The sequence below is a fragment of the Gossypium hirsutum genome, chromosome D03 (assembly GCF_007990345.1).
Source record: "Gossypium hirsutum isolate 1008001.06 chromosome D03, Gossypium_hirsutum_v2.1, whole genome shotgun sequence".
Lineage (NCBI taxonomy): Eukaryota > Viridiplantae > Streptophyta > Magnoliopsida > Malvales > Malvaceae > Gossypium > Gossypium hirsutum.
Window position 1 is genome coordinate 641,570 of NC_053439.1, and position 27,296 is coordinate 668,865.

At 31.6% G+C, this 27,296-nt stretch overlaps 3 protein-coding genes across 3 annotated transcripts; 1 reads left to right on the top strand and 2 right to left on the bottom strand.

Annotated features, from left to right (window-relative positions):
- Nucleotides 1-7,024: 7,024 nt before the first annotated feature.
- Nucleotides 7,025-7,844, bottom strand: LOC107909455 (chaperone protein dnaJ 11, chloroplastic). The gene has a single exon (XM_016836970.2). It carries the CDS (start codon nucleotides 7,772-7,774, stop codon nucleotides 7,313-7,315), a length of 462 nt encoding a protein of 153 aa, XP_016692459.1. The 5' UTR covers nucleotides 7,775-7,844; the 3' UTR covers nucleotides 7,025-7,312.
- An 8,892-nt stretch (nucleotides 7,845-16,736) lies between these two features.
- On the top strand, nucleotides 16,737-19,690 carry LOC107909454 (transcription factor bHLH121). Its single transcript, XM_016836968.2, has 5 exons — nucleotides 16,737-16,973; nucleotides 17,174-17,304; nucleotides 18,204-18,331; nucleotides 18,429-18,896; nucleotides 18,975-19,690. Exons 1-5 carry the CDS (start codon nucleotides 16,897-16,899, stop codon nucleotides 19,116-19,118), a joined length of 948 nt encoding a protein of 315 aa, XP_016692457.1. The 5' UTR covers nucleotides 16,737-16,896; the 3' UTR covers nucleotides 19,119-19,690.
- A 379-nt stretch (nucleotides 19,691-20,069) lies between these two features.
- LOC107909452 (calcium-dependent protein kinase 28) lies at nucleotides 20,070-25,343 on the bottom strand. Its single transcript, XM_016836967.2, is given in 13 exon segments — nucleotides 20,070-20,516; nucleotides 21,147-21,320; nucleotides 21,401-21,463; nucleotides 21,550-21,657; nucleotides 21,748-21,863; nucleotides 22,048-22,174; nucleotides 22,763-22,932; nucleotides 23,065-23,143; nucleotides 23,232-23,343; nucleotides 23,429-23,470; nucleotides 23,599-23,729; nucleotides 24,789-25,039; nucleotides 25,042-25,343. Coding segments are annotated over 13 exon segments (1,623 nt in total). The 5' UTR covers nucleotides 25,127-25,343; the 3' UTR covers nucleotides 20,070-20,351.
- Between the last annotated feature and the right edge of the window lie 1,953 nt (nucleotides 25,344-27,296).

The window sequence follows — 27,296 nt, forward strand, 5'->3', positions numbered from 1 at the left end:
TTTTAAACTTGCTGGGTGGAAATCTTGATTGGATTAAGGCTGTAAAACATCATTATCTAGCTCCATTATGCTCAACTCAACATAGGATCTAGCTGAGGCAAGTTGGTGAGCTCTGTTCAGCTCACTTGACCTTCATTTAGGATTTTACTTGTTGATGCACATGAAGTGTTAGCATAAAGGAATTTTGGCCCTTATATATATATACCTTTACTAACACATACAAGCAAGCAACTTGACTGCAATGGTCAATTGGGGGGTTTTATTTATTATTTTCTAAATTTGGCTTGAGTTTTCCAATGGGATTTAAACAAATAATATAAATAGTTGACTACTTGTGAGGAAACAAAGGTCAATGTCAAAAGATCATGTGAACTCCTTTGTGGCCTTACACTTACACCAGCCGTGAAGTTGTAAGGCAAATGGTGAAGGATTAGACTTGTTTGAGGTTGGGTTATTTGTTTAAATTTGGAGGATTATTGTGAAATTTGAAAAGGTTTAGATAAAAATATTAGTTTTAATAATGGGTTTGAGTTACATCTATTCATGAGTCGGATTATTTACATGGGCTCGAAGGCCAGCACAAAATTTGAGAGGGTTTAGACAAAAATATTATACTTGAAAAATAAGTTTGGGTAAAAAAATTAGGCTCGATTAAAATATGGGCCGGGTTGAGCTTGGGCCTTGAGTATTCAAGCTCGAGCCAGCCCGTTTTTAAGTTTATAATAGTGTATATTATGTTACTTTTATATATTATGTTATTTAGAACACATTAAAAAATAAACTTATACTAAATATATAATACTATTCTAATATAAAAATTAAAATGATGACTATATAAAAACTTTCAATAAATAAAAAATATATTAAATATATTAAATATTAAATATTAAAATAATATAATATAAATATATTTTTTTAAAATGGGCGGATCTAAAATGAGTTTGGGTTAATCCTTTGTAAATATGAACGGATTTGGACAAAATTTTAGGCTCATATTTCAAGTCAGGCAAGGCTTGGGAAAGCATAAGGTATGTTAATATCATGCTTGGGCCCGCCCCCACCCATTAGCACCTCTAGTTTGAGCACATGGGCGTAGACCGGCCTCCTCAATGGTAAATTTATCATTTAGGCCTTCAAAGTTTTATAAAATTATAAATTAATTTTATGATAGAATTGTATTTTAGTCCTCTCAGAAATTTATAATTTGTTTTGCCCCTAACCAATTCTCTAGCTTCGCCTTTTTTGAACAAAAAAATTAAACTCATTTAAAATATGGAACGAGCTCAAATTCAAATTTAAAACTAAAGCCTGACGCGATGTGACCCAATTCTCCTTTTTAAGTTTAAAATTAGCTATTTTTTTTCTTTTGTTTTAAATTTTGTTTATGTTTAAGAATTTAATAAAAGAAAAATATATAATGGCAATAAAAGATATATTAAATAAAAATAACGATATTTTAAAAATAAAAAATAAAATGTGCGGATCTTAAAATTTTGAGTTAAAAATTTACAAATATAAAATTTTAAACTTATATTTCGATGCAAGGCCTCAATCTTACGCAGCCCATAAACATCTTCATCCCCGTTAGGCCAGCTCCAATATACTTTGGGCTTCCTGTTAAAGTGTGTCTAATGCTTCATAATGGGCCTTATAGGCTGTCCTGTACATGGAGGCCTATGTAGCATGGGAGAACTAGACTATAAATTTGGAATTCAACCCATAATAGTTAGAACAAGTAATTTAAAATGACTCGACTTAGAGATGACCCGATAAAAATGTTTGATAGGTAAATATGTATGACTAGAACACGAAATTAACTAAATTTAGGATGATTGGTCTTAAAATAAATAAATAAAAATCAATTTAAAAAACAGAATCCAAGATAACACGATCAAAACAAACTTTCAAATCGATCTCAAACTCAAATTGATCCAATTCAGATTCTCCAATCCAAGACTAACTCCATCCGTCCGTAGTTTATTAAGCCTTTGTGGAAAGATCTTCCAAGATGCTGATGATAAACTTGATGGGCAGTCGCATGTTTGCTGTGTTGTTGAAAGCAATCGAATTATGTTATGCTAAGCAAATAAATCTTTGACGCCTTGGGTAATTAGCGGCCACCTCAAACACTGCCCTACGCCCACTCACGGCTTGAACTTTCATCGGACTTTCTCACAGGATTCTCACAAACACCTTGCAAGCATCCACACGGAGAAGCTGGGAAACATAGCCCAATGGTTCTCAAGCCGAAAAGACATTTTTACCGAACACGGTAGCAGGGATGATTGCTGTGCGACATTGAACACAAGGTCTTAACCAATTATATTCAACATGGTTCAATCACATCCAAAAACACGAGCATTATTCATAATTCTAAATAACGATTATCCGATAATAAAAACCTATTGAGTGATGATTCCCACTATAAAATATATAAATAACTCAACTCCACTACCTTCTTGTCCAAGACAGAAAAAAAAGTAATGTTATATTGTCAAAAATAACCCCCAAACCTTTGAACACATATTTACCATTTCAACCTTCCCCTTTAATCCAGATTTAGTATCCGGTCAAATATAATATGTGGGTTCTTTTGCAAGGGCGAAATTAAGGGGTTGGCAAGTGCCCGACTCATCTAAAATGAAAAAATTTTCATTTAAATCCTTTAAAATTTTTAAAATTTTAAATTAGTAAAAGTAAAATTATACTTTGGCCCCCTAAAAATATAAAAATTTGATTTAATCCTTTAAAAATTATAAAAATATAGGCTATTAAAATGGTGAAATTGTATTTTTACCATCATAAAAATTATAATTTAATTTCGACCCCCTTAAAAAATTCTAATTTTACCCCTGTTCTTTCCCAAATTATTTTGGGTTTAAGTCCCACCTTATGTAATCCTATCTAGATTTATTCTACTTTAAATTCAAATACATTTCTAATTTCAATCGTTAGATTCTAATTTTAACAAAAAAAAGATTTTAGGGTTCTTCATTATAAATTAATAATAATTTTGGAGCTTTTTGAAAAAAAATATAAATTAATAAGAAAAGACTAAGATGAAATTATAAATAATATCAGGCAAATTATTGAAGTGCCTAATCCTAGACTATGAAGCAAAAGTCAAAGTACATAAGCTTTCGAAATGCTGTTTTTTTTTTAACTAATAGAGCACACACATTAATACGGTACAAATATGTACCCAAACAACTATAAATATAATCAAATTAAAATTAAGATAAATCACAACAAATGAATAATCGAAAAAATTAAACAAAAATCGAGATAAATCGAACAAAATTAGTCCATAATATTCTCACGTATTAAAAACGAAGATCTAAACATTACAATTACGAATTATGAAATTTGAATATCGATACTTAAAACTTAAAACCGAAAACCGAGCCAATTAAGAAAATTATGTGGACCACTAACCAAATACTTAGGACCACGTTCTAGAATCAATAATCTAGAAATGTCCATTTGGAGACTATCTTCCAGCTGCCCAGTTTGAATTTAAGGTACAACAATACATACCTAACTTTTCTTCCTTCTAGAAAACGGGTTCAATCCCGCCTTTCAAACCGGACCAAAATGTAAAATTGAGTAAAATTGTTTTTTTTTTAATAATTTAATTTAATTTTTTTTCAATTTTAAAACTGAGCAATTAAGGACAATTAATCATAAAGTTAATGTTTTCCATCAATTGTACATGGTTTTGATTGGTAAATTGATTAATTTAGCTCTCAAAAATTACACATTCTATCAGTTTGGTATTGATTTAACAATGTTGTCCCGCAACATTCGTGTAAATGTTAAGGTTAAATTTGTTGAGCTTCTTTAGAATCAGGGTCAAAATGACAAAATGTGCAAGCATCAAAGGCTAAATTTGTTACTATACCAATCAAATTTATGTACAATTGACGGAAGACATTATCGTCGTGATTAATTGTCTTTAGTTGCTCACTTTCAAATTTGATGAGGATTAAATTGCTCTAATTTTTTGAGAGGGACCAACTTTCTCGATTTTTTGAGAAATCTTTTTATCTTCAAAAAAATCTAAATTCATCTCGTTGATATAAAAATTTCTTATGTTGGAAGGAGTATATTTAAGAAAAAATCCACGTCAGTATTTTATTCAGAATAATTAACCGTATTTAACTACTTGAGCTAACTAATAATATTATAAAAATGGGATAATATAATTTCCAACCCTTGAACTGGTAATTAGGTTCACTTTGGTACCTATTCTTTTGTTTGATCCACTTAGGCACTTGAACTTAAAAACTAGGTCCATTTTGGTCCCTGAACTTGAAAAGTGTCGCATCATCACTTGAAGATTAAAAAAATTATATAAATTTTCAGGTGATGATGTGGTATAATACTACATTTAGTATTTTAATAACTAGATTGGTGGTTGAACATGTCAAACTACTGATTCCTAATTTAACCAGTTCGACTGGTTCGATCGTCAGACCAACAATAAATACTTTTTTATTAATCCGATTCAATCTGTTCAACTGTCAATTTTTGTCACGACTTTCAAAATTTCCCAATTTCAAGTAATTTTAAGCCAACCGATTCAACCCCTTTGTTCAAACTATTATATCGATATGTTCTCTATCCATCCAATCTGGTTCTATTCCAGTGGCATTGTTCACATCATCAAATCTTTATATAATTCAATTCCATAGACCATAATGAATTTAGTTCAAGTTCAAGGATCAAAGTGGACAAAAAAAAGTACACGTACCAAAGTGAACCTAGATGCCAAGTTTAGGGGCAAAAAAATACATTATCCCTATAAAAATTGAGAAACTAGATTAAAATATAGAGATTAGATATAATAAAGGGACTAAAAGCAAAATTCAGCCAAAATTAAAGGAATGTTATCTTGGAAATTATATGGGGCACATAAAGTGTACGAGCTTTATAGTCTTTGATAGAGTGCTATTTTGGAAGGTGAAGCCAATCAAGAAAACTTTATTGACAGTCAAATAAGTTCTATTTACACCATATTCTAGAATCAATAATCTAGATCTTTTGGAGGGGTTTTTTTGTAAATAAAAAAAATTAAAACAACGCCTGCCGACTACATTGAATTTAAAGTACATTAGTATAATTATTTCTTTCGCTCTATATATATTTTTTTCTATTTATTAGCTGGATTGGCATGAGTATTATTACTAATCTAGGGGCTCGAGTGCATTAAAGTATATTATCCTCCTATTTATGGGTTTAGGAGAGGTTATGGGTAGTTCTAAGTATTGTGTCAAAAAGAGCAGATATGATCCGAACCTATAATGAGATTGTTAAAAAAAAAAATTCAAGTCTCATCATACATAATTGTGATATATGGGCAGGAATGCCTAGTCTCTTAAAAATGAAAATTTATGTTATAGTCCTTTTGAAAGATATAAATTATATAGTAAAATTGTATTTTTGCTTTAAAATAATGAAATTTTGATTAAATTCTGGTAGAAAATGTGAAGTTATAAGCTAATATAATGGTAATTTCGCATTTTGATACTCACAAAAATTTATAACTCAAATTGGGTCCCTCTGGAAAAATATAATATGGGACTAATTGCACTAGAGTCCTCTTACAATAGTCTAGATTTTAAATTGATATCCAAACTTCAAAACATTCTAATTAAGCCCTCAAAGTATTGATATTATATCAATCAAGTTATGTTTTAGCCTAGTTGTCAACTTGGGCATTAAATTTGACACAAGCAGATTTGAAACACATGGATCAAAATTTAAATACGTATTATACCTACTGCAATTACAACCCGTGTAGACGGTACCCTTAAAATTTAAGAGAGTTATTTTTTTCATTTTTTTATCACATCGGGTCCAAGCTATCAATGTAATAGGTGCATATATGTCTGAAATTCAGTTCACATGTTTTAAATATACTCAACGTCAGATTCAAGATAACATTTAACCCCTAAAACTAATGACTAAGTTGACGAAAGGACATGGTTGACATTATATTAATACTTTCATAACTCAATTGAAACATTTTAAAGATGTGGGACCAATTTAAACTAAAAGTCATAATTTGGATGCACACAGTGTAAAACTAACAACCATATTGTTATTTCGGTTAATTGGTTAATTCGATTAATTACCCGATTTCAAACTAAATTACCCAATAATCAAAATTTTAAAAAAATATTAATCCGTCTTCGACCGAACTAAATTCGACTACTGATCGATTAATCGAATTAGGTCGATTTGATCGGTTAATTCAATTTTAATCGAATTGTGAATTCTCCTACCTATTAACGGTGTACGAGATATTAATATGATATATTTATATATTAGGTCCCAATATTATTTTTCCTTCTAGAAGAAAGCAGTGGCAATATGGTTCCAAGCTGCTGAAATGGTCCCATAAATTTTGTGGTATCCTTTACCATTCCCATTAAATTGAAGATCTTTTTGGTCTCATGCATGTTCCCAATTGCGGCTAAGATCATCTATAAACCAATCATCATTTATTTTTTTATTTTATTATTAGAGGTGTTGATGGCCAACCGTTTATTTATTTCATTAATTGTGAGTTGAGTTCGAGTTTACATTTTTAAATTTGAATTATTTTGATTTAATTTATTTAAAATTAATAATTTTTTTTAAAAATATGTTAATATTTTTATATTTTTATATGTTTAGGTAATTTCGACTCAGTTGAGATCACTTATTTCTAATTTTTAAAAATAAATTATTATTAAATTTACGAGTTTAAGAACATGCCATGTGTCATTGCATTAAATTTTGAATTCTAAGTTTAAGGTCAAGGTTCGAAGTTTAAGGTTACGGATTCAAGATTCGATGTAAAAAAATAAAAAATTACTGAAATATTATTAAATTATTAAAAAATTATAGATAATGTAGCGGGAAGAGTCTTATATCTAATAATAACCAGAATTTCAAATAGTCTAATTAGTGATATTGTTGAACTGAAAATAAAAATTCACACAATTTAATAATTCAAGGTCTAAATAGTAGTATTTAATTAACAAAGAAAAGCTTAATTTTGATCTTTAATAACTGTAAAAGTACAACGGTTTCTGAAACATCAGCCAAAGCACAACAAAGGTCGATAAAAAAGAGTACGTGGCACAATCAACGACTGTAATTTCTCCCGCTAAACTCGCCGGTCGTTTTTTTTTTGCCGTCGTTAGTAAATCAGCTTTATATATATATATGTACTTGACTGATTAACTGTACAGATTTATGGAAGTTTAAAAATCGTTGATGAGTTCAACTTCCAAACTCGGTAGCGTGAATGAGTCGACTCGGTTTACCAGCACTGATCGGTCTCCCAACTCCTCCCTCTATATCCTGAAACCCTAGAAACCGAAGTCAACGGCCGTTGGTTTCTCCATACAAGCTTACTATCGTATACGGCTCGTTTTTGTGGATCCGATAAGGTACTGTACGCCGCGTGGATCTTCATGAACTCGTCCGCCGACGAATCTTTCCGATCGATTGCCGCCACGTCTGGATGGCAAACTCTAGCCAATCGGCGGTACGCCGATTTGATTTCCTCGTTCGAAGCACCGACGGGAATCCCTAGAACTTCGTACAACGACGTGCACGTCGCCATTCCTTGACGGCTTAGGTAACCGTTCGTCGATCCTTTCTGTTGTTGCGAAGTGTAAGTAGCGGCGGAGCGAGGTGGCCGGAATTTGGAGCGGGAAGTAGACGGCGGAGAAATCGGAGAAACGGAAAGAGAGGTTGAGATATAAAGAGAAGAGAGCATCGTATGATTCGGTTATCAGAGTTGCTATGTTTCGAGAAACAATTGGAGGGCAAGCGATATAAATAATGACAAAAGAGTGTTTTTCTTTAAAATTTAAAAAATAAATAATTATAAAATAAAATAAATTTAAATTTAAAACAAAATATACTAATAAAGTTTAAATTGTATCTATAAATTTATTTTAATAGGGGCTTTTATAGATAAATTTATAAGTTTATCATGTATTAATTTATTATTTCATCATTTTTAAGGGATTAAATATAATTTTTCCACTTTTTAAGAGGGATTGAATTGAATTTTTTTAGGGGTTAAAGTTTAATTTTTACTATATTAATTTATAATTCTTCTATTTATAAAAAATCGAATTGAAATTTTTTTCATTTGTGAGAGTTACATTAACAAACCTACCTAGAGCCTCGACTTTTGCCAAAGTTGAAGTTTTATTTTATTTATCGATTGAACATAGTTCAGATGACATTATTACTATTGTAATGGGTAAGAGAATGTAGGTTCGAGCATATTTATGCATGTATTATTTTCAGATATAGGGGCTATGAGCAACAGTGAAAACTGTAAACAAAATGGATAAATATCAAAACTATACATAACTTTTATACAATATGCAATGTCATACATAAACTTTGATTTTATCGATTTTATACATAGAATCTTAATTTAATTTAATTTTCAAAAATCATTAACAATATTATCGAATCGACATCATTTTATGTTGGATATTCCATACAAAAGCAACCATATCAATCCAACATAAAAATAAATATATATGCTCATTTTCTTTAAATATATACGACTGAATCAAAATTAAAATATCATATGTACATATGAACGAAAAAATTATGTATAATTGCATCAAATAAAAATATTAAATTCCACCTTATGCATAAATTTAATATTTACACACAAAAAAATTTATTTTATTTTATTTTATTATTTTATTTTATTTTTCTACCTTTTAAATAAGGTTATTTGGGTGACGGCGAATAAGTCCAATGCTTATCCGATTAGTGGTGGTCAAGTTTTGGCTATGAGTCAGCCACTGAACTCTGCCGTTTTCAATTTCTTCGTACTTATCAAGATTTTTCTTTTTTCCTTATTTGTTTTATGTAATTAATATATATGGATAACAATTCAAAATAGAATTACTTTGGCCAATTGAGTCTTAATTTGATTGCATGAACATTGTTGCTAATACAGGAGGAAGTGGGTTCGAGTGCACTGAAGCGCATTATCTTCCTATTTAAGGGTTGGGGAGGGGATATGGGTAATTCTAGATATTGTGTAAAAAAGAACAGATAGAATCAGAATCTATAATGAGATTGTTCAAAAAAAATAAAATTATTTAAGAATTTTCGATATTCGAGATACATATTAATAGAAGATTTAAATATAAGTTTTTGTCATTATATCAATGGTTTAATTTATATATTTCTTATTGATGTAGCTGTTTATATGAAGTAATAAGTATCAACTTATTATAATATAATTAGATTGTTTGATACTCACGAAGTAGAATTAAATTATTACAAAAAAATCAAAAGTTGATTAGACCTGATCATAGGTTGGACTATGGCTGATGTAAAATTGTAAGCCTGTTTTTTAGGTTCGAGCTTGACCTGGCTAGAAAAATGAGCTTAAAATTCTATCCAAACCCAGCCCACCTGTATCAAGTTTTTTAAGATTATTTTTTATATAAAAATAAAATTAAAAAATATAATTCATCAAATACACTAAAAACATTCTCAAAAAATTGAAAAACTAAAATAGTTACAACTTAGCAAGCAAATGCCTCTAAAATAATAGCAAAATTACCAACAAAACAAGAGTTATATAATATCCAAACAACAGCAACAAAATAATAGCAATATAATAGCAAAATAACAATAAAAAAAATAACAATGAAATGTTAGAAAAACAATTAATTCGGGTCAGGCTGGGCTCAGGTCAAAACATCTTACCTGAGACTCGATCCATTTAGAAAACGAATCTTATTTTTTTGTCCAAACTCATTTTTTGAGCGTATATTTTTTGTCCAAGCTCTCTCATTTTTTTGATGGACCTTCGAGTGTAGACGGATGACCTATGTAACACCCCAACCCGTATCTCTTGCCGGAACCAGGTTACGGAGCATTACCGGAGTTTACAGATCAAACAAACAGAAATTTCAAACATTTCATATCATCAAAACAAGTCATCAAAGCATCATTTTAATCCAAATTATAAACATATTAAATCCAAATCAATTTTGCCCAGTTCATGAGCACTTAAACATAGAATTAAGTTCACATGCACCTATCTAGATTTAGTTCAATTTATCATGCCATAATATGACTTTAAAAACAAACACATATTTATATGTATAAAACCAACCAAAATTAAACTTATAACCTCATTTACAATCAAACCACAAAACAACTATTATTTAGACACCCTAGGTACATGCCGACACAAAGGATAAACATCACCACATTTAAGTTTGGGATCGTTGTTGGATGCTGAATCGATGATCAAAAGTTAAGTACCTAACCTGCGCACGGGAAACAAAATCTTACGCTGAGTATAAGCTCTGTGGTATTTCTATAATCCGAATATTTAAAGATAAGAAATTACAAATATACAATTGAAATATAAACACATATTAATATTTAATTACTACAACAACCATATCATATTTCATTTGTTTCACAAATATCTCAATTCTCATACTTGCTATATAAATAGCTTTTCACAATTTATTTCATATTTCATTATACAATTGCAATATATATTCCATAGTCATTTCACGAGTATATAACTCATATATTCCATATATTTGCAACATATTTCACATTTTATTTTCAATTCACTATTTCACTTCCATTTCTAATACCATGCCATTTCAATATCAATTATAAAATTTTATTATTCATTTACCCCTATTAACACGACTCGAACTTGGACGGATACACGGATCCAACCAAACTCACCAGTTTGGCACCCAGTGCCTCATTGGATAATTCGAAGTAATAATTTGACACCTAGTGTCTCATCGGTTAAACCGAAGTAAATTGACACCCAATGTGTCATCGAATTAATTCGAAGTAGTAAATTGACACCCAGTGTCTCATCGACTCGAAGTTGAAGAAATCCCTGAACTCATCCAATCTTATGGCATGCCATCTATATCTGACTCAGCCCGATACAGTTAATAGAGTTTCAATTCATTATTCAAATACAACCAATATTCATTTCAATTGAAATAAATATAAATTCATCACATACTAAATCAATCCATTTCAGTTGCAAAACACAATAATTCTCACATCAACACTTACCATATACATTAAATTGAATTATAACAATTAACAACTAAATTCAAATTATAGAAATACAAACCAGAAATTCTGGTTCGACGAGCTTTTCCTCGTTGACTTTATCTTTCCCCTTTTTAGTCGAGGATTCCGGTACAATGTTAGCTACAAAATTAAAACAATTAAAATTCATCAATACAATACAATTCAATTTCATATTGCATATTTCAATTTTTACTCAACATTTGTCTAAATTCCAATTTAGTCCTTAAACCGAGACTAATTTTATTTCTTCACAATCAATTCTATATTTTCATTCAATTTCCACTTTATACTAGATTTAACTCTCTAATTTCACTTAAATCCCTAAATTTTGAAATTTTCACATTTTAATCCCTATTACTCAAAATTTACAATTTATTTTACAATTCAATTATTTTTCACTTCTAACTTAAAAATCTATCAATTTAATCCTAATACTAAAAATATTCAACATTAACAACATTTAAAAACTCAATAATTTCTAAAATTTTGGTATGGATCAGGTAATATTTAATACTGGAATTCCAAAAACATAAAAATTAAAAGAAAAAAGGACTAAATTGACTAACCAATTAAACTTTGAACAATTGAAGCCACTAGGGCCGTGGCTTTCTCCTTCCTTTCTTTCGTTTTTCTTTTCTTTCTGTTCCGTTTCTATCTTTCTATCTTTTTATTTATTCTGTTTATTATAATATAATATAATATAATATAATATATACTTAATAATTAAGTAAAACATATCTTATTATAATATATATTAAATTTATAAATATCTTACCGCCTCATTAAAGAACAATGGCATAATTGCTTCTTTAGCCCCTTTAATTTTTCTTTAATCTATAATTCAACTTTCACCATATATGCAATTTAGTCATTATACCTAATTACTTTTAATTTAAATAAATTCACTTAATCAAAACCTAATTAACTACACAACTAGCTTCGTAAATATTTATCAAAAATATTTACAAGTCCGATTTACGGGAACGGGGTTCCGGGAATGCATTTTTTTAATTTGATCCTTTTTAATTAATTAACCATCGAAATGTTGAAATTTCTTAACGAAACTTTAATACCACCTTAATGACACTCCATAAATATTTATAAAAATATTTACAGCTCGTTTTATAAAAATAAGGTCCCCGATACCTTATTTTTTAAAACCACTTGAACTTAATAAATCACTTATATAACATAAATTATCAAATCAAAAACCTTTTTTTTAAATCAAATTTGATTCGTAAATATTAAATAATAATATTTACGAACTTACTTATCGGATTTGGTGACCCCAAAATCACTCTTTCCGACACCATTAAAAAAATGACTGTTACAACCTAATCTATAATTAGGTCTAGAACTAATATATTCTAAACTAAACCCACGAATTAAACTAACTGAAGGACAACTTACACATAACAACAACTTATGATGAAACCTCGTACATATATTAATATGTTGCCTTTATTAAAAAAAAGGTAGTAGCATGAAGTTTAATCATCTAACATTTTTAAAAAAATTTCTTAAGATGTAATGTAAACTTACTTTGCGGTGCGGTGCGTTTAGCTTACTTTTTGTCTTACACTGCAGTATTGTTATAGTATATAATTTCACCGCCACCGCTATTTTTACACTAACCGCAGGTAAACGCGCCGCCCATCTAAACTCACCCTTTGTATAGAATAATATTAATTTTTATTGAGTCTATTTTATTGTATTTAGCATTTTCCTTGGTAAAAGGAATTTAATTTAATTTTTATTATTGGTTATAAATGTGTTTCAGTGTGATTGAATAAAATATGGGGTTCATATCCTATCCAAAAATGGGATATTTCATGAAGAAGGATATTTATGCATTTATATGCATTGTATGTAGCCCACCGGCACTTGTTATAGTAAATTAAGAATATTGATTTTTTTTATTTAAAAAAAACAATAGTGAATGTTATTTGTCAAGTTGGTGGAGTAGACTCGGATCGAAAATTAATCGATATATCAATTCGAAGAAAGAGATTAAATCGTGCTAATTCTAATTTTTCAAGTATTTTGATATAACAAAAAGTACATTAAAAATTCCCTACTTAAATCTGCAAAAATTGTTTATAAGTCCTTAAAATTATTTTCAAAGTGTTGGACAAAATAAATTATTAAAAAGCCTTGAATACAAGTCAATATGACGATCAGTGTCGGAAATAGGAGAATAAAATTATTTGGATTTTGGTTAAAATTGTTTTCATGAAAAAAAAAAACTAAACTGTTGAAGAGAAAGGGAATGAGAGCTTTCAATTGGTGTAGACAATGAGAGTAGAGAAGGCCATACAACAACGAATTTAACAATCCAATGACTTACATGAAAATTTTCGAATAATTCAATAAATTTTTTATAACTTTTTGAAATTAATTGATCAAAACATAAATTTACCAATAGTTTCGTGACCTTAAGTTTACCATTCATACGTAAAACATATATTTGTCATTATTTTTTTAAACATTATTCTCATTATAAGTTCATATAATATCTGTTATTTTTGATATAATGCTTAAAACTATTCATAGCCCATCCTCAATACATAAATAAAGGAATAATGTGTTTTAGCGCACTCGAATTCACTTTCTCCCGTTCACTAATCACTAATTACATGTGATGTGATTTGGTCGGCTACTTTTCAAACATATTAATATAAAATAATTCTGACTTTATTTTATTTTATTTTAAAAATTGCGTTTTAAGAAAATCAAAATTATGGACATTTCCCATGTTTTTTCAATTATTAATTTGAGAGGAAGGTGTAAATATATTAGGCACATGTTGAAATCAAAATAATAATATTAATAATTTTATCGTGTATTAATTTATAATTCATCAATTTTAAGAGATTAAACATAATTTGTTTTTCGTATTTTGAAAGCCGAAATGTAATTTTACTATGGATTAATTTATAATTTTCTTTAAAAAGTATTAAACAAAAATTTTCTAATTTTGGGGCGACCAAAACTCCTGCCTACCTCTACCTTCGCCTCAGAATAATATTATCAAAAAATTCATATCCACTACAGTCAATATTGAATTAGTTTTTTAATTATATAAATAATATAAAAATTAGTATCTGATGCACTATGAACGAGAAATTATTTTATAAACCCTCCTCATTACATCATTCATTGTCCCTTCCTAATTATTTAATACATTTCAACAATTTTTTTCACGTCATTGATACATGATTTTGGTACTTTTTTTACCCTGAACTCGAACCTCGAACCCTGAAGAATTTGAGTTCGAGATTCAAAGTAAATAATTACAAAAGAATCATGAATAATGTGATGGAAAGGGTCTATAAAATAATTTCTCATTCGTACCTCAAATTTGAAAGCAAAGTATGTCCTTATCAAAGACTTATTGTACCAATTTAATAAAATCTATTAAACAATAGTTACTAAGTCCTCCAATAACTATAATTTAATCAAAGACTTACTGTACCAATTTAATAAAATCTAGCCATCCTTTGATAATTTTCAAACAAATCTATTAAACAATTATGAATCAATTTTGACAATTCTATTCAATTTAGTCCAATAAAAGCTAATCAGCACTTTTTTGGTATGTATATATTAATGTTGTACAATTGAAATAAAACTTTTTTTTTCCCATTTTTAATACCAATTAATTACATTCACAAAAATGTGATTGAATTTTCAAGGTGGTAGGCAATTAAGAATTAAAAAAAAATCAACAACACTTTTTCAAATTATTGTTAACGTTTCTGATTCGAGTTTCGTGAATGAAAAAATATTAATGTTAAAAGAAATTGTTTTTATTTAAGGTTTGATCTGACTTGACTTTAAATTTAGTGAGATATTTATAGGTGTTTAATATGATGAAGTTTCCTTCATTTGACCAATGTCATACGTGTTGATCTGGTCCTATATTCGAATTTAGTGGTTTAGTTCGCATTCACTGGGGGAGTAAGTTAGCAAATTCATTCCAGCTTCAATTTTTATCTAAACTAACTAAATCATCAACGCCTTTCAAGGGTGAAGTTAGGAAATTGTTTTAGGCAACCGTGTAAAAGTATAGTTTTATTATTATACTAACTTGTGATTTCCTAAAAACTAAAAGAACTATATAAGTAATTTTTTAATTTTATTTTGGGGGCAAGACTAGAGCTGCTCATGGGCCGGGCGGTCTGGCCCAACCCGACGGCCCGCCCGAAATATGGGAGGGTTCGGGTAAAAATATAGGCCCGAAATATGGTTTTGGGCCTCGGGCAGTACTTTTTTAGCCCGAGTCCGGCTCGACCCGGCCCGAATATAATAAATATATTTATTTTTTATTTTAAAATATTTTTAAAATACTTATTTTATTTAAAATTTTTTTTTTGGTGTTTATTTAAAAAATGAGCCGGGCCGAGATCGGGCTTATGATTTTCTTCCTGGGCCGGGCCTGGACAAAATTTCAGGCCCATGTTTCGGGCCCGGGCCTAGGACACGAGCCAAAATTTTTCTGGGCCTAGCCCGAACCCGGCCCGACCCATGAGCACCTCTAGGCAAGACTAGAACTTACTTCTGCCCTCTGCCTTTGACACTTTTGGGAGCTGATAAAAGAAAAAATCTTCAACACTTTTTTGGATCTGTTGGAAAGGTCTTTGATTCCAGCTTTGTGGATAAAAAAATAATGTTAAAAGAGAGTTTTGACTTGATTCTAGATTTAGTTAAAATTCAATGTGATTACGGGATACCGAGAGTCTTATAGTAAATTACAATTGTAAATCGTTGCCTTTTGAGTAAATTTTAAAACTCTATTGCAGGACTCAAATTGTGGTTTCCTCATTCGTTTTACGGTCTGAGATTAAAATTGTTCAAGCCGAAATGGTGTTAAGGTAAAGCCTTTTCAACAATGATGGTTCCAAGATTCAAACTTGGTTCAAATGTTGAGAAAGAAGTCCATCGTCACTCTTTCTAACCACTTGTTGGTATACATTTTAACTAGGGGTGATATCAATTTGATTTGGCCGGGTTTTTTTAGATTTTTTAAAATGTCCGTCAAAATTTGGTTCGGCTCGGTGTAGTTCTCAATTTTTTCATATTATTTTTTTTTGAATTTTTAGACTTATTTTGACAATGTTTGAAAAAAATTCAATGTCGTTTCATAAATATTTCTAAAGAACAACAATTTCAAGAATTTTCAAATTATTTTCACTATTAAATAAAAAATAGAATTCAGTTCGGTTTCGCGTAACTACAATTTTTGAATTTACATTCCATAAACCGTCCAAACACCTCGACTCGAGTTGATTTTCAATTTTCAAGTCTCGACCTTAATTTTAACACATTAAATTTAAATCATCTATGTACTACATACATGTATTTCCAATTTGATTATGTTTTAAATATGCTTGGTATTAGATATTATATTGTATTTAACACCTAATTTGACAATTTAACAGACCAAATGCTCAAACTGATATAATACCCATATTCTAAGGATATAATTAGAACATTTTGAAATTCAGAGACCAATTAAAAATCTGAACAATAGTTTGAGGACATTAAGTGAAATTATCCCAAATATTAATTTAATAAAATAAAAATCCGACATGACCAGGAACCGGTTCGAGTTCGACACGTGGTCGAGGTTCGTGTAGAACACAAGTTAGTGCCGTCGTGGTATCCACTTCGTTCCATTTTTACGATTTTTTTTATTCTCAAAAAACTCAAAATTCATCGATCCTTTTTTTTTATTTTTTTATTTCGATCATCAACTTCAATCTACACATGAATCATCAACGGAAACCCAATGATTTCTCTGAAGCTATTGCAGCAGATTTGGGCACTTCAAACCCTGAACCCAGGTTTTTTTTTGAATTTTTTAAAATTATTTTGTTTAAATTTGTGTCCTTTCCTGTTTATTTCGCTGTTGAATTTTCATTCGTTATTGTTTATGAATTTGTTTTAATTAAATGAAAGTGACTACCAGTTTTTTTTTTCTTTTTTTCTTTTGCTTTTTTGTGGGTTATTTGTTGATGTTAATGGTTTATTGTTTATTTTGCAGACAAAGGCTAGAAATGGAAGCTGAGGATCCGATAGCTGCAAGGAAAGTTCAAAAGGCTGACCGTGAAAAACTGAGGAGGGATAGATTGAATGAGCAGTTTCTTGAATTGGGAAACACACTTGGTAACGTATGTATGTGAACTACCAAATGCTGAAATTCAATGTCATGTCATATGTATGTATGTATGCATGCATGCATGTATGTATGTATGTATGTATGTATGTATGTATTAGAATTAGATATAGTTGTATTGAATGCAAGCAGTTTACATGGTTATTAACAGAAAAAATCGGTGTTCGGGTTCGGAATGTCTTGTAATTTGTTTCATGTTTTGAGCATTCGGCGCATATGTATGAGTTAAAACGTTTAAAAGTATATGAACTACCAAATTCTGAAGTTAAATGTGCAGTCATTCATGTATGTATGTATGTACGTGTGTTTGTATGCATGTTTATTGATGCTTGTCTGATGCATTCGGAAGTTAGATATCATTGTATTGATGCTAGCAGTTTACTCGGCTATTAACAAGAATAATCGTGTTCAAGTTCCAAGCTGCTGGTAATTTGTTTCATGTTTTGAGCATTATGAATGCTTTGTCTGATGCATAAGAGAATTAGATATTGTTGTATCGATGCAAGTAGTTTACGTGACCATTAACATGAATAATCATGTTCGAGTTTGGAATATCGGTGAATATCTTGTAATTTGTTTCATGTTTTGAGAACATAACACGTAAACGAGTTAAACGTTTAAAAGTATTGCTTACAGGAGTGAATAGAACCGATTCGTGAAGTTCGGAAATGTCTAAGGATGTCACAATGAGTTAGGAGTTAGGAGTTAGGACCTTGATTGCAGCTTTTGTTTCGTTTTTCCTCTGATCTAGACTGCTGTCTACTCCCTCTTTCTTCCGAAAACATTGGTTTTATTATAGTTGGATAGACGTATTCAAACTTGCTTTACGTGAATTTGTTCTGCGTGTTTGAATTTTCTGATCTTGCTAGTTCCCGATGCTCTTTTTTTGCTAATGCAGACCCAGATAGGCCTAAGAACGATAAAGCAACCATACTCGTCGGCGCAATCCAAACGCTAGAGGATTTAACTGCAGAAGTCAAAAGGCTAAAAGCTGAGCGTTCATCACTAACCGAAGAATCACGTGAGGTGACATTGTTTTAATATTGAAACCCATAGATTACAGCCCCCCCCCCCCCCCCGAGTTCCTATTGTTGCTTACTTTTTTTTTTTGTTTCCGGAACAGCTGACTCAAGAGAACAATGAGCTGAGAGAAGAAAAGGCTTCTGTGAAAGCTAATATCGAAAACCTAACTGTTCAGTATCAGCAAAGCCGTATGATGATGTTTCCTTGGACCGGTATCGACTCTTCAAGTGTTATGGCTCCACCTTATCCATATCCAGTTCCTTTGCCTGTCACTACAGGCCCAATAGTAATGCATCCCTCGCTGCAACCATATCCGTTTTTCGGAAATCATAACCCAGGTGCTATTAACAATCCCTGTTCAACGTTCATGCCATATTCAACCATGACAAGCAACCCTCTGATCGAACAGCCATCATCCCAATATACATCATCGTCCCACACTTCTAGTAAAAGGGATTCCAAAAGCAAATTGGCGGATCACCAAAGAGGAAGTAATAGAGAGAGTAATGGTTCCAACAACGTGAGGATGAAACTCGAACTGAAAAATCCCGGATCATCAACAAACGAGGTTCGGTTTATCATTCCACAACGCATGTTATAACATAACAGATGCTGAAAACTAATATCATCCGATTGTCTTATGTAGGATTTATCTGCCAGAAAAAAGAAAGGCAGGGAAGAAAAAAAGGATAGAACAAATGGTTGCTCGTTGAACTGTTACTCTTCGTCTCAAGATCTTAAAGATAGTTCTTCTAACAGTGTGAATGATGTTTCGAAGTCCAACAAGTGAAACAATTCTTTTGCATTCACTTTTCCGGTGATTTCGGTTGCTTGCATATCAAGGTAATATGTTTATACTATGATACACCTTTGGAGGCTCCTGTACTAGGAGTAGGATTGCATTTTGCCTCATTTACTCAAAGTGGGCAAATTAGTCCATGCACATGAAAGCAAAAAGCAAATTGGTCTTTTTGTTAAAAATTCTATGTATTTCTACTATTAAAAACTGTTCATTGTATGTCAGCACGAGGTACACTGTCAAGTTATTCCGTCAACTATGTCAGTTTTTAACAATACAAATGGATGAAATTTTTAACAGAAATGATTGATTTGCTTTTTGATTTCACTTGCATGAACTAATTTGTCCATTTTTTGTGAAGTGGCAAAATGCAATTTGACTATTAACATAGGGGCCTCCATGGGTATTTTTACCCCAAATGGCATTTGGACAACATTTCTATATATGACTTGAAAATTATAATTAATTGACTATGAGCATTGTAAATTTCATTTGGTCAAAATGTGCCGCAAGTCCATGTACTTTTAGAAAGTTAGAAATTTAGTCTCTATATTTTTATTTTATGGAATTTAGTCTCTTTGCTTTTAAGAACCAAGAACTCCAGTATCGAACTCAAGTAGAATATTGAAGCGAAATTTAGGTACCAGATTGGACAAAAAAATGCTAAGTACCAAAGTGAATATTAAAGCAAAGCTCCGGTACCAAATAATATTGTGACTCTTTTTAATTGTTTCTTTTGGGATGATTGAAGCAAGTACAAGCAGATTAAGTTAAAAGCCTCAACACTGCAATTATTGCAGTAATAGTTTTGTTAGTTGTGGAGGATCATTAATTATTTAGATTAATTAATGACGTTGTAAAGTAGCGGATCAAAATCATAATTTTAGCATGAGAGGGACCAAAACCATAATTTAACCTTAAAGGTTAGTATAAACAAGAGAATAAATTGGGATGCACCATATTCTTCATTGATAAATTATTTTATAGTCACATATAGGCATAACAAGATTATACCCAACCAAAGAAAATGTACATCGAATGACCATATACATAGAGCTACCCACAACCAGAGCCAACATCGAACAAAACTCGAAGTCGAAAAGGGTCCTACAATGCTTGGTGACTGGTAGATGTAGACACGCTCGGGGTCCGGTATAGATACCAGGCAAGCACAAAAATCGGGGAAATGCTCCATTTTTCTTGCTCTCGTTTTCATTTTTTAATCTACAACTTCTGAGTATTCCGATTACCGGATGGACTAGATACGTTCCGTGAACCCATGCTAGCAGTTCGTAAAAGCCGTCGGAATTCTGAAAGGCTTATTTTTCCATCTTTGTCAATGTCAGCCTCCTCAAGTAAAGGGTCGATGGAACCTCTTAATCCCGTATGCTACAAAATGATTGCACGGTGCAAGTAAGAGAATATAACTATTATGGGGTGAAAGTATTATGGAAGTCTTTATATTAGGAGTCAAATTATATTTTGCTCCTACTAATAAAACGGGCAAATTAGTCCCTTATACGTCAGTTCAAATAGCATATCGGTCATTTCTATTAAAATTTTCATCTATGTTGACGAAATAATCAGATAGTGATACGTGGCATGCCACATGTGCATCATGCTGATGTACAATGACCAATTTTTAACAGTAGAAATGGATGAAATTAAAATAGGACCAATTTGCTCTTGGATTTGACATATATGTACTAATTTGTCTATTTTTTGAATAGAGAGGGCAAAATGTATTTCGACTCCTATTACAAGGACCTCTATCGAACTTTTACCCCATTATGATGGTATCATTCTTTGTAAAATGTTTCAATATAAAAACACTTTTGCAAGCAATAACCTCGGCTTCCTGAATGCTAGGATGCCCTAAATATGTGAATTCGAGTTCGAATATGTTATACATAGAATCTATTGTTCACTTATTGTCGCAAGAGTGCCAAATTAACGGTTTCTTTGTTAGTTTATTTTCAGAAAAACAAAGAACATCAAGACCAAAACATGAACACTTACCATTCGTAGTTCCTCCGGAGTTATATATCCATCTCTATCTACATCAAATTTCTCGAAAGCAGCCTGTAACCGCATTTGCCACTTATCGCAATCATGTTCTTCCATTTGATTCACATGTAGTGCAGCTGCAACAAACTCGGTGAAATCAACAAGTCCATCCGTGTTGCTATCAATCTGTGACAAAACAATCAAACCGCTAAAGGAACAGAAAAGAACGAATGACCTTAGATGACGAAAGGGAAAATTTTACTCACCGCTTGAAGAATCTCGAGGACACGTGAATCTTTTAGCTTCCAAGGAAGATCTTTAGCAAGGGCCTGCACTGAAACCATCCTATTAGGGACAAAAACAAAGAAGTTTTGTGCAACCTAATAGACGTTAGGCACACGATAGAAATGTTCACCTGTCTCATCTCTTCGAGACTAATAGAACCGTTCTTATCCACATCGATTGCATCAAATTGGTCCCGAAGATCAGCTATCTCTTCTTCATTAAGTGTGCTAGCCAATGCCTACAGGGTAATAACCATTATATATAACCTCTTACGTGCCTATAAAATAACCCAGTAATGTTTCAAGAGGAAGAAATTCTTATGTTTTACCCTCAGAGCAAACTGCTTCAATCGACTATACTTCACGAACTGCCGGAGATTACTCAAAACCGATATATCAACGGGAATATCAGATGCATTTCCTCCTTCCCTAACCCATTGGTGTGCTGGAGAAGTCGAAACCAGTCAGATATTCTAGAAATAATAGGAGGATAAGATCATAACACGATACAAGAATTACTTAAATGGGTAATAGCAAGCTCGGCATGTAAGATTCACTTCCTTCGAGCTAGAAAACTTGAAAAAAAAGAAAAAAGTGATAATTTACTAAGAGATGATGTAAACACATACATAGGGCCTGAGCTGCTGTCAATCTAGCCCGAGGATCCTTCACCAACATCTTCTTCAAAAAGTCTTTAGCGTCGTTGCTAATTGTTGGCCACGGTTTTCGACGGAAATCAGGCTTGTTCTTCAAAACCTATGAGTTATAGACACATTATATAACAAATTTAATATAAGACATCTTAGGGTAAAGGCACAAAAGGGGCCCCTGCACTAGGAGTTAGATTGTATTTTGCCCCTTCAACTAAAAAAATAGGCATATTAATTCTTGTACGTTAGATAAAAGAGCAAATTGATCCTTTCTGTTAAAAATTTTATCTATTTGTACTATTAAAAATTGACATGGCTGATGTAATAATCAAACAGTGATACATGACGTGCCATGTGTATTTTATTCTAACGTATAGGGACCAATTTTTAACAGTAGAAATGGATGGAATTTTGAAAAGGACTAATTTGCTCTTTTATTTAACACATTTGAGGACTAATTTGCCCATTTTTGAGTAGAGGGGGTAAAATGCAATCCGTCTCCTAGTATAGGAGCCTCCACGGTACTTTTACCCACATCCTAGATACACATTGCCAAGTGAATTTCATAGGATAAAGCATGGTGCAAAAACATGCATAGCACCGATGTAATATTGTGTCTACATATGTTAATAATAAAATAAAATGAAACCCGTAATGAGAAAATTGAGGTCCGTGATATGAAAATGTACCACACCTCCTTAAATATACCATCCTCAGTCTTATCCCAGAAGGGACGCTTCCCACAGAGCAAAATGTAGGTAATTACACCGATACTCCATACATCTGATTCAGGCCCTGACCTTCTTTTTAATACTTCAGGAGCAACATAATAGGCACTGCCAACAATATCTCGAAACCTCTTCCCTGCATTTAGTTTTGTGTACGAGGATTATAACATTAGCAAGTTGAACTGAAACTAAACAGAACACACAATATATTGATAATGGAACCTGGTAATGTTAAAAAGCATACTTTAATCAAGCAAATGCTACTCACCAGGTTTGATAAAGTCCGACAAACCGAAATCTGTAGCCTTCAGAGGCGAGTCTGGACGTGTTGACTTAAATAGGAAATTCTACAGGCAAGAAAAAACAAGAGAAACTGTAAGTAAGCAGCATGACATGAAGTTTACGAGTAAGCCATGTTAATGTACTTGAGCATACCTCAGGTTTCATGTCACGGTGCACTAAGCCATGCAGATGACACTCGGCCGCAACTTTGAGCATTTGCCGTACTACTACTGCAGCATCTTTTTCACTATATCGGCTATCTTTTCTGATAGAAGATGGGAAGAATAAGTTACTACAGGCTGTTTAAACTATCGAAAAATCAAGGGAAAGAAAGTACTACATATACTTACTTGGCCAAAATCCGGTCCAACAATTCTCCACCCTCACATAACCTAGAATCATAGAACGTCAACACATGATAGAGTCAAGATATGAAGCACAGATCAAGGTCGAACACGAGTTCCAAGGGGGGAAAAAGAAAAGAAAAACGAGAAAAAGGAGAAGAGCTTATAGAACTTACTCCATAACAATATACACATAGGAATCATCCTCGAATGCATTATAAAATTGAACCACATTTTCATGGCCTTTCAAGGCTTTCAATATCTTGACTTCTCGCTTGACATCTTCGACAGCAATTGGAAGAATCATCTGCACCCGAAACAGGAATCTAAAATAAGAAAAAGTCTCCACTTCGAGATGGAAATGAAAAGAATCTAATGCATCTAAGGAAATGAAACCTCATACATGATGTATTTATTTTAATGGCAATATATTGCATCACAATATATGAAAGTAAAAAAATACCTCTCCACTCGTCTAATATCATTCTGAAAACTTCTAAATACCGCACCATGAACACATTTTGAGATGGAAAAAGCAGTAAGGAAAGCAACACCTCACCATGAAAGCACAGCTAAAGAGAGACTGAAGTTATCAAATTTTAGATTAGCTAGTTTAGTGTAACTACTAACTACTACATCGATCCGATTCAGTGATAGTTACAACTACAAAATATGTGCATATTAATGGTTGCAGCTTCACATTGAAGCTTCAATCAACTTCAATTACTGCAAATTTGCAAATTACACAAGTTTTAGTAAAAGTATCATGGAGTCCCCTATACAAGAAGTCAAATTGCAAAAAAATAGTTAAATTAATCCTTTACATTAAATAAAAGAGCAAATTAGTCATTTCTCAAAAATGAATAAATTAGTCTATTAAATCAAAGAACAAATTAATCTTTTTTGTAAAAAATTTCATCTATTTGTTCCGTACAAGACCAATTTTTAACTATAAAAATGGATTAAATCTTTAATCTAACTTACAAGAACTAATTTACCCACTTTTTAAGTTAAGGGGGGTACAAGTTACTTTTAGCCACAAGTTTGCCATACCTCCAAGAGCTTAAAATTGTACTAATATTGTCAAGCCAAAGAAACAGTAGATCCAAAATCCTCATGGTTCAATGAATTTTTCCCATAGTCATGCTTCATATCCAATACATAGCAAAATTAATATATACATACACAGACATATATACGTATATAATCAATAAGGAATTGAAACCCCACCACTATATAAACAACTCTAATCCAGATATCCCAAAAAAATCCCACCTTGAATTTGAAAAAGTGAATGAAATAACTAACCCCAAGATCCCAGAAGCACAAATCAAGCAAGGATTTAAAATTAACATTTAAAAATTACCTTATTTTTATCAATTTTCTTAACAGCAACACGATCCCCATTCACCTTGTCTATTGCAACGTAAGTGTAACCAAATTGACCATGTCCCAACAATTTCCCAATCGTATAACGCTGATCAAAATCCTTATCGTACCCAAAATCCGTACGTTTCCCCCATGGGATGATCCCACTTTGTTTCTTCGGTTTCTGTTTGTTTTTCAGTGGCTGAGAACACCTCACCTGTTGATTATTTGGCTTCTGAGACTCTTTTCAGCATTTGTGGCTGTTTTACGGTGGTGGGCGGTGGTGTTTCCGCTTGAACCACCACTGACTTTGGTGGCGGAGAGACAAGCTCCCATGGTTTATGAGAAGAAGAAGAAGAAGAAGAAGATATGAAAAGGGAATTAGATTTTCCTTAGACAGAATTCAACATGAAACGGAAAATTTGAAATAAATAGCTAAGTGGGAAAGTTGTTTAAGCTTCAAAAAAGAAGAAGAAAAATGAAAGGAAATGGGAGAGGAAACAATGGGGAAGAAGGGAAGAAGGTGAGGGATGATGATTGTATTGCCATGGTCAAAAGAGACTTTTTCCTTTTTGTTATGTTATTTATTTTTTGTGTACTAACTATAAAAAAATATTAGTTGATTTTTTCCTCCAACAACAATTTCATTGAGATGTTAATCATTACAATTAAAATTTGTAAAATCTCTCTAAAATTCATTAGATTAGAGGTAAACAAAATTAAATTGATTCGGATTTGAGAACCAAAGTCAAAGTTCACTCAATAATATCGAGCTATCGTTAACTTAAAAATTACGAGTTTTCATTGACTCAAAAAAACCTCCCTCAAAGGAGGAGTTGTCTTGAATCGGCGAACTACAAACAATGACTTGCAAGAGAGACCTAAACGTCAAGGGTCGGAGAAAAGAAGAAAATGAGATGGAAATGGTAGAGAAATGGTAGAGTGAGTGGAGGTCAGTGGGTTATCATCGACCAAAGGAATGTTGTTGCCACCCCAAGCGGCTATGGTTAGGAAAGCTTTTACAATTTGTCCTCTCTATAATAGTCTCCCTCTATAACAATATTTCACTATAACAATCAAGTTTGTTATAGAACCGATATTTTATATTTTGTTTTTATCACTTGTAAATTTTTTCATCTATACTAGTGTTGAGGGAACTTTCGACTCTTTCGAAAAAATCTTCAAATTGTCGTTCAAACCCCCTACAACGATTGGTATTATCCAAGGTAGTCAATATCGTACTGATGGGTTGATTATTTTTATCTTGGTATTGGCACATATTGGTATTGACATATTTCGGTGTACCGTTTTGGATTTATCAATGTTTTAAAATATTTTTCACACACACACATATATATATTGTCTAATTTTTAGTTTATTAATAAATTATATATTATTTGATAAAATAAATAAATTACATATTATATTCATGTAAATATATCTCAATTACATTCATGTAAATATATTTATATGTAATATAAGTTTTAAAATTATTTATATAACTTCAATAATTTAATTTAGTATATTTTAATTTTAAATATAATTATAGAAAAATTAAAATGGTTAAGATAAAAAAATTTAAAAATGAATTTTTAAAAATTAAAAATTAAAATTTTGTATCAATCGGTACGGGCTGATACGCACCGGTATAAGCCGGTATTGACCGAAACAAGTCAAAACACATCAAAATTTTGACCGGAACAGTACATAACGACTGATGCAACTGGTACCAATATGGTACCGACTACCATGGTATTATCCCCAATAGAGTTTTATCTCCCACCTCTACTGAAAACCTTGAAAGGCTCACGAAAGAGAAGCACCTCAATTGGTGGAGATACAACCAGCAAGGCTTTCGAGATAAATGTGAGTATAGCGCATAATATTAATTATGTAAATCACCTGCGCACGGGAGACTCGAATAGGGGAGAGCATTTGTTTTTTCCAATCAGTTTGGTCACTTTTTGATTAAACCGACTTACCTGACCATAATCTACAAAAACTGACTCGACCGCATTAGAGCTCAAGAACTGACATGGTCAAACCAATTTTAGGTTGATCGGATTGATTGGTTAACCAACTATAGTTATCAGGATTGAATAATATATATTTATTTTATGTATTGTAAATTATAAATATATTTTAAATAATTAGAAATTTCAATTAAGTCATTTTTCGGTCAAGTTGGCTAGAAAATTCAAAAATCAATTATTGACCGAAATAATCAACAAAACCGAATCCATAACAGAAAACCCACCCAATCCCCCAATCGATTTTTTCGATTTTAACTAAAAATTGCTCTCCTCTAGATTCGAACCAGAGCCTAAGGGATGTAAGACCCTTATTTGAAGCCAAACTTAGGTACTAAATTAGGACAAAAGAGTTTAGGTACTAAATTGAATACGTAAGCTAAAGTTTATAATAAAAAGTATATTAACCCATTTTGTTTTTCTAAGTCAAATCATATTTTAACGTGTTGAAATTATAGTAGCTAATGTACATATCT

Coding starts and splice junctions, on each gene's coding strand:
- LOC107909455 (XM_016836970.2), bottom strand. CDS start 7,774: ATGCTCTCTTCTCTTTATATCTCAACCTCTCTTTCCGTTTCTCCGATT.
- LOC107909454 (XM_016836968.2), top strand. CDS start 16,897: ATGAATCATCAACGGAAACCCAATGATTTCTCTGAAGCTATTGCAGCA. Junction 16,974..17,173: donor ACTTCAAACCCTGAACCCAG/GTTTTTTTTTGA, acceptor TTTATTTTGCAG/ACAAAGGCTAGAAATGGAAG. Junction 17,305..18,203: donor AAACACACTTGGTAACGTAT/GTATGTGAACTA, acceptor TTGCTAATGCAG/ACCCAGATAGGCCTAAGAAC.